This window comes from Camelus bactrianus, chromosome 6 (genome assembly GCF_048773025.1).
Source record: "Camelus bactrianus isolate YW-2024 breed Bactrian camel chromosome 6, ASM4877302v1, whole genome shotgun sequence".
Taxonomy (NCBI): Eukaryota; Metazoa; Chordata; class Mammalia; order Artiodactyla; family Camelidae; genus Camelus; species Camelus bactrianus.
The window spans coordinates 32,515,985-32,527,352 of NC_133544.1; the positions used below are offsets into that span (position 1 = coordinate 32,515,985).

Below are 11,368 nucleotides of genomic sequence, written 5' to 3' on the forward strand. Positions count from 1 at the left end.
ACATTTCTACATTTACACTTTTCAAATCATGTCTTGTAATTTCTTCTTGCAGCTGAGTTGATATGCAGATTCTGGTTGGTATTTTTTTTCCCCTTCCAACATTGATGTAAGCAATGCTAGATGACACTACATGATTGGGAATGCCTAATACATTCTTGTTTTACCCCAAGGCTTAATTAGCATTAAATGGTTGCTCAGTAATTAGTTGATGATTGTGTACTTAGCTTTTAAAATATAGCAATAGATCTGCTTCTGCCTACCCCCACCGTCCCAGTCTCACTACTTGATAAAACATAATCTGGTCACCATGGTATAAAACTGTAATCTCCTAGATTTATGTTCCACTCACTTGAGTCTACTGTCTAGCTGTTCCAGTTGGCTCAAATACAAGGAAACCCACCTATATACTGGCAGTGCTGCTTTGACGCTGTGGCTTCAAGGCTGGCTTATATCAAGATGACTCACTTGAAAAGATGTCACCAAAATATCTCAGTCACCAAAAGCTTCTCACCTAGCACTGTATATAACATGGGGTGGGAACCTGGGGAAATACTGAGCTGAAGCTCCAGAAGCACCTGAGAGCTATCAAGGACTCTGAATGGGACCCATTCACCAAACGTTCAGGCAGCCTCTTCCCTTTATCTCAGTGAGTGAAGAAATTTTAATAGAAAACCAAACATCTTTTACACCTTACCTTGTTTTACTTTGGGCTGTCTAATATACAGTATACTAAGGTAAAAATAAAAGAATTAAGGACTCAAAACAATGACCTACATAAACATGTGCTAGAGGGACATAATATTTAAAGGAAATCTTTGATACCTCTGAAGGAACCAACTTTTATTTTTGTCTCACTACCAGACACTATCAAAGAGAGACTAAATGATTGTTTTCATAGCTCTAAATCATTATTTTAAACGTGATTCAATCATTTCTTAGATTTTTTTTCGCCAACTAGGTTTTTTTAATGACATTAGAAACTCACAATCTAAAATGGAAATAATTTTCCTTTAAAAAAATCATCATGCTTTAAATAGGGATAAAGATGCTGTCTAAATATTTAATAATTCCAAATGTCCTGTGAGGGAAAGATTTGTGTGTGTGTGTGCCTAATTCAGAGAAATGTCTAAGGTCATAGAACTAAGTTGCTGGTGTCAGATTTAAGGCCCCAAATATTAACTGGATATAATGCATACTTATACTATGAAAAAGTCATAATGGATTAGTTTTCAAAGTTATAATTCTACCTTTAAATACTGACATGTAAGGAAACAGCTATGCCAGTATTTGAATTATCATCTCCATTTTCTGTTGCTTATTTCCCCAATCTTCAATTCACAACCTGATCTATACTGAAAGGGGTGGAGGAAAAGAGCCTATGACTTCATTTGTTCTAAGGGAAAGATATTACAACAGTATCAGCCTACTGCATTTCAGAAATACATACACCCTAAAATATTTCCATTTCAAGAGCTATATCAAGAATAAATACTGCGCTCTTTTTTCTAAAGATCCATAATTTTTCAAGGATTTGAATTCTGTATCTAATTTTAATGCTTAAAGATAGTCTTCCATAACAGTTTTCTCATACCTACTTATATATGAAATAAACAGAAGTAATTGAATATTCCTGTTGTTCCTTAACCTAAACATATATATTCCCTTAGCAATTGTGATGTATGGGTTTGAGATTCTTTAAAACTTCAATTTAATTCCAGTGTTCAAAAACAAGGGTAACATGTCTCATAATACAACTTTTATAAACAACATTCAATTGAAAATAGGTGAATACCTTATCGTGGCCCAGTATTTGAGCTTCATAAAAAGAGATCTTTTGATTTCATCTAGGTAGTCAGGTTATACTCATGTCTAAGATTACACATAGGATAAAGAAATTCTTGTTAAGTCCCCCTGTCATATTGAATAGATGATAAAGATCCTATTAGGCATGTTAAGTTTAAAGATGTAAATAGCACTAATATCTCCTAATGTACAAGTCAAGTTTTAATTAATTTCCATTATATATTTCAAATTTAGAATAAGCTTGTTTTGAAATCTCACATATCCCAAATACAATAAACAACCTGGTATGTCTTATTTTGACAGGTGTCTAAATTTATGCCTCAAAACAAGGACAACTATGTTAATCAGACATTTAGGTAAGAATTCTGAGAAAAGTACTTTTTCGATCCCTTAGCATCCTATATGTATTGCATTAGCTTTAGTCATGACCACTAGTCCCTAGCATAACACTACTTTTAAGTTCAAATGATGCTAATTAATCTTTAAACTGTAATTTAGCCTCATCCTAACATCAAGTACTTTTTCCATTGTCATTTGACTATACTGATCTAACATCTGCTAAGGAGTACCCAGGAGTTACCAAGTTACCAGTTTCAACTGATCCCTGGAAACAGTGAAAGGCTACTTTGGTGGCTTTATCTTAGCAATATTCAGATCTAGGCAAATTTGAGAAGCTAGAATAAAAACACTCAAGAAGGCCAGGAGTTTTACAAATTACTTTTCAAAATAAAAGAAACTGAAGTCTCTACATAGATTGATGTTAGTGTTATAGCAAGTTATCAGAGGCCAGGCCATGGATCATTTTTCCAATACTTTTCCAATACTAGAAACTAATCTCTTCTAAAGATAGGTCTAAAATGAGTAATACTAATACCTAATTGCACTTATATAAAGACTCCATTATACTTTGAAGTTAGAGCAAGGGATAAACACTTTCAACAAATAAAGGACTCATAAAAGGTTAACAGAACAAGTATCTTGGTAAAAACTCATGTTAACTGTCACTCTGAGGTTCCTGACTACCTGATTCTGTTAGTAACATGGTAGTTTGTCAAATATTTATGTGATGCTATCTGCAGTCAATGAGATACCCTTAATGCCTCCTTGCTGAAAACTTTCCATCAACGTGGCATCAGCACTGGAAAACTCAAGTTATCGTCAGCTTTCTAAGTGTAAATAGCAATTACTTAAAAAAAAAAAAAAAGTTTATTTTGAAGCAACTTCACAACTGCCTTCTTATCTTCCTCTCCCACCCAAATGAGACTTGCTAAAAAAAAAAAAGTTCTGTGTGTACATAAGAGTCAGCTCTTGTGTGAGAGTCGCTGCCAAAGCCCAATATTTTTAGGTTACTTTTTTCCTCCAGTTTTTATATTATTTCAAAAATTAATCTCTGCATGATATAGATAGGTACACTATGAAATTAAATATTAACTTCTATAATTCACTGTTATCTTATGAACAACATGAAGTAAATCTACATCATTTGGAAGGAGATATTAAAATGTCTGTGTGATGAAAACATTAGGTTAACTATGCATTTTCCAATCAGCTTTACTGAATTTCTCCCACATTCTTCTTAAAGAGAATAAATCATAACAAAGCAGATGTGTCATTCCACTAAAATATAAAAATAAACATGAACCCTCTTCTCCCACGGATTTTAAAGCTTAAGCCCAGGACAGTGGATCCCAAAAGGCTGCAATATACCTATATTTAACAATCTCAAATCGGAAATACTGGAAAATGGACAAGTTGTATATTAACAAAAATACAAGACTATCTTGTAGTTTGTCTTTTGAAAACAGAAATCTATTCCAGTGATTTAAGGCAGGTATTGAAAAAGCATTGATTCTCCAATCAGAAAAAAGAATCTATATTATTTCCCCACTGCCCTGCAAGTAATTAAAACTGCTGGAAACATACTTATGGAATTTGCCCTAAAATCAGAGCTGTTTCACTAGAAAATTAAAGTTAACACAAGTTTGACTAAATTTGGACTCAATATTAAGTGGCTTTAATATTTGCCTGCTGGCTTTTGTTTCAGGCACCTGTATGTTAACAGAAAGCAACTTGTTTCTTAGTATGTTAGGCTCTTATCAGAAAACAATTCCTGCCCCAGGTTTTGTTAGTTTAGAGATCATTTTATACTTAACCCTGGAATGTACTTTGCTGGACTTTTCAGGTGGATTTTCACTTGAAAACTGGAGCCAAGCCTTAGGAGTTTGAACACTATCAGACCACAGTCTGGTTTCTGTATTAAAATAAGGGGAAAGTTTATCCAGATCTTCTCCCCTTAAGTTGCTGGTAATTCAAAGCAGGAACCTTATCTGAGAATTAGACAAAACTGAGTTAGATAAATTTCACCTTATACTAATAACGTATTTATTTAGAGATCAACATGAGTAAAACAGTAAGAAGGGAAAATTGAAAACTCAAAAGACAGTAATTTTGAGATCAATTTCAACTTTACTTTAAAATTTGTATTTATGCATTTGCTTCAAAAAATATGCCCATCCTTAACGTTACTAGTGTTCACTTTCCTCAGAAAGTAGTACATAAAAATAAACAATTCAAGCTTCTATATACTGTTACCAAGCTTTCACAGAACACGTGTGCAAGCTTCAGGTTTCCCATCTCAAATCTCCATGCACAAACTAAGCTAACCAAAAATGCTCAAGTCAGCAAACACGCAAAATGCATTAAAGAGAAACCTCAAATAATGTTTTTAAAAAGCAAACTTTAGAACTAACCTTTTTAATTAAACTAAGTTGTTGCACCTTTCCTTTCATATGCATACACCGGGCTAAAAAGCCTTCCAACAATAGATCTCTTACTTGGCACAAGGACATTTCAAAGAAGAAACAAAAACAAAAGGAAAAAGAAAATACAAAGGAAAAGAGGTTTACGCTGACTCGAGTGCAAGTTTAATCCACTTCCTCGATGGTCGGTCCCCCGGAGGCTCCAGAACCGCCGCCGCCGCCAGGGCCGCCTTGATAAAGTTTGCTGATGATGGGGTTGCACACCCTTTCGAGCTCTTTCTGCTTGTGTTCATACTCATCTTTCTCCGCCATCTGGTTTCGGTCAAGCCAGTTGATCACCTCCTGACACTTGTCGAGGATCTTGTTTTTGTCTTGCTCGTTAATCTTGCCCCTCAGTTTCTCGTCTTCCACCGTCTGCTTGATGTTGTAGGTATAGGACTCCACGGCGTTTTTGGCCGCGACCCGGTCGCGATTGGCTTCATCTTCCGACTTGTACCGCTCCGCCTCCTGCACCATCCGGTCAATGTCGTCCTTGCTCAGACGACCCTTGTCGTTGGTGATGGTGATCTTATTTTCTTTACCGGTGCTCTTGTCGGCGGCGGTGACGTTGAGGATGCCATTGGCGTCGATGTCGAAGGTGACCTCTATCTGGGGGACCCCGCGGGGCGCCGGGGGAATCCCGGTCAGGTCGAACTTGCCCAGCAGGTTATTGTCCTTAGTCATGGCCCGTTCGCCCTCGTACACTTGCACCAGCACGCTGCTCTGGTTGTCTGAGTAGGTAGTGAAGGTCTGCGTCTGCTTGGTGGGGATCGTGGTATTCCTTTTGATGAGTGGAGTCATGACGCCGCCAGCCGTCTCGATGCCCAGCGACAACGGGGTCACGTCGAGTAGCAGCAGGTCCTGAACGTTCTCGGACTTGTCCCCGATGAGGATGGCAGCCTGCACTGCGGCTCCATAGGCCACCGCCTCGTCGGGGTTGATGCTCTTGTTCAGCTCCTTGCCGTTGAAGAAATCCTGCAGCAGCTTCTGGATCTTGGGGATGCGAGTGGAGCCGCCGACCAGCACGATCTCTTGAATCTGGCCCTTGTCCAACTTGGCATCGCGCAGCGCCTTCTCCACCGGCTCGAGGGTCCCGCGGAACAGGTCAGCGTTGAGCTCCTCAAACCGGGCGCGGGTGATGGACGTGTAGAAGTCCACGCCCTCGTAAAGTGAGTCGATCTCGATGCTGGCCTGCGTGGAAGAGCTCAGGGTGCGTTTGGCGCGCTCGCAGGCGGTGCGGAGTCGGCGCACCGCGCGTTTGTTGGGTGCTATGTCCTTCTTGTGCTTGCGCTTGAACTCCTCCGCCAGGTGGCTCACCATGCGGTTATCGAAGTCCTCTCCGCCCAGGTGAGTGTCGCCGGCTGTGGACTTCACCTCGAAGATGCCGTCCTCGATGGTCAGGATGGACACGTCGAAGGTGCCGCCGCCCAGGTCGAAGATGAGCACGTTCTTCTCGCCGCCGGCGCAGCCCTTCTTGTCGAGGCCGTAGGCGATGGCCGCCGCTGTGGGCTCATTGATGATGCGCAGCACATTGAGGCCCGTGATGGTGCCCGCGTCCTTGGTGGCCTGGCGCTGCGAGTCATTGAAATAGGCCGGGACCGTGATGACCGCGCTCTGCACCTTGCCCCCCAGGTACGCTTCGGCGATGTCCTTCATCTTAGTGAGGACCATGGAGGAGATCTCCTCGGGGAAGAAGGTCTTGATCTCTCCCTTGTACTCCACCTGCACTTTGGGCTTCCCTCCCTCGCTCACCACGCGGAATGGCCAGTGTTTCATGTCCGACTGCACTGTGGCGTCCTCGAACTTCCGTCCGATCAGCCTCTTGGCGTCGAAGATGGTGTTGGTGGGGTTCATGGCCACCTGGTTCTTGGCAGCGTCGCCGATGAGGCGCTCGGTGTCGGTGAAGGCCACGTAGCTGGGGGTGGTGCGGTTGCCCTGGTCGTTGGCGATGATCTCCACCTTGCCATGTTGGAAGACCCCCACGCACGAGTAGGTGGTGCCCAGGTCGATGCCGATAGCCGGGCCGCGGGCAGACATCCTGACCGAAAGACAGGCAAGCGACGTTAGACGAGAACACCTGGGACAGAAAATCCGCGGCCTCAACTAACGGTCGCCTCACACCCAACACCGCGAGCGCAACCAGCGTCTCCCGCTCCCCTCTCTCAGCTCCCGGCTCTTATAGTTGCCTTCCTGCCGCCTTCTGAAAACTCCCAGAACCAATCCGCTCCCGGGACCGCCCGCCACAGGCTTCCCTGGGTCGGAATGACCCGCCTACCGCCCAACAGATTTCTAGCTGGGTGAGGGGCGGGACCCCGGCCTGCGCAAGGACGCGAGGGGCGGCCGTTATGCAAATAAAGCCCCTCCCTAGTGTACCCCGCGGCCCGCAGCTTGGGGGCGTTAGGCTCGCGCCCCCGGCCAGGTGTGCGCGCTTTTGCCTTTCCTAAGACGGGGTTCGTCGACGTCCGGTGGATTGGCAGGAAACAAGGCCAATGAGCAGCGCGGACGCCCAAGTTGGGTGGGGCAGGAAGGGCTGGGGCGTGGCGCGGGCGGGAGGCGCTGAAAGATAGCCCGGAGAGGGTAGCCGTCTAGGTAGTTCGGTCAGTTCTTGAAGTCTGAATTGCTGTGTAGTGCCCAGTGTCCCAGCTAACCTAGCTCTCGGGGGCGGGACAGTTCATTCTGAGTCGGTTCCATCGAGGGAATAGGGCCAGAGCCGGCTTTTTTTCTTCCTGCGGAGCCGTGGGCGTTGGCGTGGCCTTGGCGTGAGGGCGGCTACCTCCGGGCGGGAACAAAAAGAAATGACAGAGAAATTTCTAGGATGAGCGGTCGGCCTCCTGGAAATTTATTTTGCGCGCTCAGCGTCCCGGTGGGTGTGAGCGTTGGTTAAAATCAGCCTGACGGGGGTAGGGGGACAGCAAGAGCCCGGAAGAGCGTCCGGGGAGGCCGGCTGTTTTTCCGCGTCGCTCGCCAGGCGGCCTGCAGAATGGGAGGCCGGGGAGTGGTTGCAGCTCGTCGTCCCAGTGTTTACAAACTTTATGTACCTCGCTTTCCATTCCCCCTGCTTGTCCTGCCATGCAAAGCTTCGTAGTTTCACCTCCCTGTTCTCTCTACTGCTTTCCTTATTTTCCGTTTCAAGTGCTTTACCCGCCGCTTTGGGTTCTTAACAGGGATATCTGTAAATTAGTTAAAGCCCACATGTTGACACACTATAAAATAACCCATTCTCGTGTCCCTCGTGATTCTCTCATCTGCAGCTTAAACACACACGATCGTGTTTATGATTGAGTTATATTATGACTGAACTCAACTGAGATAATTTTTTTTAGCTATGATGAAGTTATACCAGAGGCATAAACCCTCAGAAGGTAAATGAAAAGGGGCGCAGTTCATTTTATGTTTAAGAGGAACATGAGAGTAGGTCTGGAAGTACGATCTGGCTCCAGGTAATCGGAGATAGAACCAGTCACCTATAAAAGTGCTCTTGAAGTAAGACAATAACAAATTCGCATCATGTAGGGAAGCTGGAGACATTCATTATAAGAACATTAACAAATACCTGCTGTGTGAGAGTAGAAAGACAAATGTAATAGTCCTTCCTTACGAACTTGGGAGTCCAATAAAGAGGTAAAAATAATTCGAGAGAAGTGCTATAGAAACACAAAGAAGGAGCACATCCAGACTGGGGAAAGTATGTTCCTGAGGGCTTCCTGGAAGAGGTGACATACCCTAGCCAGGCGCCGAAGTTTGCCAGCAAAGGGGAGGAAAGGCATTCTTTGCATGGGTTGTAGCATGGGCAAAGATGAGAGAAGTGTGTGCTGGAGCAACTACAAGTTTTGTGCAGAAGATTAATGGCACTATGAGGGGAAAGATAGAACAACAAATAGTCTCTTTAGGTAGACAGGATACATTTAAGAGCTTTATGTGCCATGATCTTTTTCCTGGGGCTATGGGAGGAGGGAAACTATCCTTTGAAGGAGGCTAATGTATTGTCCATATCAAAGTTGTTTGAGACAGTGCTGGAGAAAAATTTTTATCTGAGAGACACAAAAGTTATCTGACCAAAAAATAATGTTGACAGAATCCTATGAAGTCAATCAATGGACATATAAGTTTCTTCTATCTAGTTGTGTATGTAATTTCCACTTTTTAAACACACATTAGCTATTAATTTGTTAATCTCATTGGTTAAATAGTACTGGTTTTAATCACAGGTCCATCTCTTTTTCTATGAAAAAAGTTAGCGAAGAAATTTGAACTAGGAAAACTTTAAAAAAAATTAGGAAGACAAAGATCAAACCAAAATGTTTTTATTGAATTTACCTTAAATTGTGAGAACAGATTTCTTGATTTTATTCTTGGAAATTTTTGTCTTTTGTGTGTTAAAAAAAGGAGGGGTGGAGGGAATTAGTGAGCTGGAGAGCAATACCAGTTCTTTGTAGAACTAATGATATGATGTGATTTAGAGACAGGATCCCAACTACAACTGAAAGCAGAGAATTGTGTGAAACACAAACTCTTCAGATCTCTTGGATTCAGACAGCCGGCACACACATACCTCAAGCAAAGCCAGACTGCAAAAAAACAATCATGCTTGTTCTTACACACAGACACTAAAATTAGTTTTTCAGAAGGGAGGGGTTCTTTTGTATAGTAACTAGGTACTATCTCTATGCACAATTACTACAAACAGATCTTGCAATCTAACTACCACATTTATCTTCAATACAGCTTCTGAAACCACAGTAGCAATTTTATCAGTATTTTCATGTTTTTTTCTGCTCTAACTTTTCACCTAGTGAACTGATGTTTCATATGTTTCATACTTTAAATGGCATCCTGAGCTTTCCCCCAAAAGACACAGTATTTGCATTTTGATTTTATATGAAATGAACCTTTGTAGTCCTAGAATGTTATCATATACTGACCGTTCTTGGAGTTTTTATATTTTTCCTTATTTGTATTGATTTTCTTTTTAATGTTCTTTTTGATGATTGTGGCTCACATTTCATTAAAGACGTAGCCCATTAAAATTATCAAATTAGCAAATTTATGATCAAATGATACTCTTCAGTGCCAATAATGTTGCAACAAAACAGGTAAACCCTAATAGTGGGAATGTAAATCAGTACAATCCTTCTGGAGGGCTGTGTGACAATATTTTTTCTTTACCTTAAATATGATCATACCCTTCATTTAGCATTACTCTTTGTGGGATTTATCCTTAGGAAATAATAGAGCATGCCGGTATATTATTTATGATAACAATGATAAAAGGGAAATGGTTTTAATATCTGACAATAAGAAAATTATTATTTAAATTATAGTTATGAATTATTATGTAGCCCTAAAAATTGTTTCTAAGATTTTTGATACAGGAAAATGTTCTTGATATTAATTAAGTGGAAAAATAAGATACAGGAGTTGTACAATCATACATAGGTATGAAAAATGCATCAAAATTAGTTATCTCTAGAAGGTAGGATCATCAGTAATTTTTCTAAATTTTCTTGTACTTTTACAATTGGTTTTCAAAGCTTGACTATTAACATTCAACTGAAACAAAATTCGCTAATCCTACTATTTACATAGAAATTGCTACTGATTTTTAACAAGTGAAATCCGTTTGGCAGATTATAAATACTAGGTTGTTTCAAAATATTTTTTAATTCAAAGAGTGAGATCCCACACAGTCTGGAAAAAACAAGAGCTTTAATATGTGTCAAATTTTCTCTAATTAATCCCCAAAACCCAAAAGAGTACCTGGAACACAGTAGTAATTCACTAGCTCAATGTTTATTAAAAGTGACCTGAGGCATATTATTTAACCAAAAGAATCTAGAAATTATTTCCATTTTTTTCTGAATAAGAGGAAGATTCTCTTCCTACTGCTTATATTCTGTACTAAATAATACTGCAGAGACCAAAACCTGAAATAAATTCACATCTGAAAATATTTGTACCTGAGATTCAAAGATGAATAAGATGAGGTCTAAAACTATGTGCATGGGTAGCCGCGCCTCCCTAAGGAGACTAAGCAAGAATACATTTCTTCCAGAATTGGTAGGGAAAAAAATTAAGGATTTTGTGGAACCCTCTCAATCCCTACCCAGGCAGAACCTTAATAAAAGTTGTGGATTGTTTGAAGAGTAATGTTGGCCTGATGAGAAGCTGGAATAGGTAGCAGTCTCTAATTTGAGGGCCTATGAGCAAACCGGAGTTGAACAAGTTATTATATTTAAGATCTCTATAAATGCTGCCATTTTATAATTCTTTGGATTTACCCTGTTCCAAAATATTTCTCCAGTCACCTGTCACTATAGGAAAAATTTTACCACTTTGAGTCTTAAAAAACTCAGTCTTTAAAAGTTGTAATTAAACTGTATATACACAGTAGCCTGTGGTAGGACACTACCATACCTGGTTTGCAAGGCTAAGGGACCCAAACCTGGAAGAGAGGCTTTTCCAGAAAAGAAGTGAATCTGTGACAATAGCAGACAAATTGTGCCTTCTTCAATTTTATAGATGCTAACTTCAAGAATGGACTCTTGTGGAGTAGTCTGAAATAATCTGAAAGAAGTGAAGTTGTTGTCTTATACATGGAGACTCAGACTTAATATGCTATTATTGCTAATACTTATTAAATTCTGTGAAATTAGGCAATTATTTTTCAGGACTTACCTGAAATGAAGAGAATACTCATTGCTGATCACATGGAAAAAGAAAAACAACTTGTTAAATTCTCAAACTGAAAATAAACAAAATGAGTTATA

At 40.9% G+C, this 11,368-nt stretch overlaps 1 protein-coding gene and 1 non-coding gene across 2 annotated transcripts; one reads left to right on the top strand and one right to left on the bottom strand.

Moving 5' to 3' along the window:
* Positions 1-4,161: 4,161 nt before the first annotated feature.
* On the bottom strand, positions 4,162-6,922 carry HSPA2 (heat shock protein family A (Hsp70) member 2). The gene has a single exon (XM_010962261.3). The coding sequence runs from the start codon at positions 6,636-6,638 to the stop codon at positions 4,728-4,730; it is 1,911 nt and encodes a 636-aa protein (XP_010960563.1). The 5' UTR covers positions 6,639-6,922; the 3' UTR covers positions 4,162-4,727.
* Positions 6,923-11,242: 4,320 nt separating this feature from the next.
* Positions 11,243-11,310, top strand: LOC123618889 (small nucleolar RNA SNORD2). Its single transcript, XR_006727392.1, has one exon. It is a non-coding gene; the product is annotated as a small nucleolar RNA SNORD2 (small nucleolar RNA).
* Positions 11,311-11,368: the final 58 nt, after the last annotated feature.

Bases quoted from the DNA above. Each gene is read 5' to 3' on its own strand.
- HSPA2 (XM_010962261.3), bottom strand. From the start codon at position 6,638: ATGTCTGCCCGCGGCCCGGCTATCGGCATCGACCTGGGCACCACCTAC.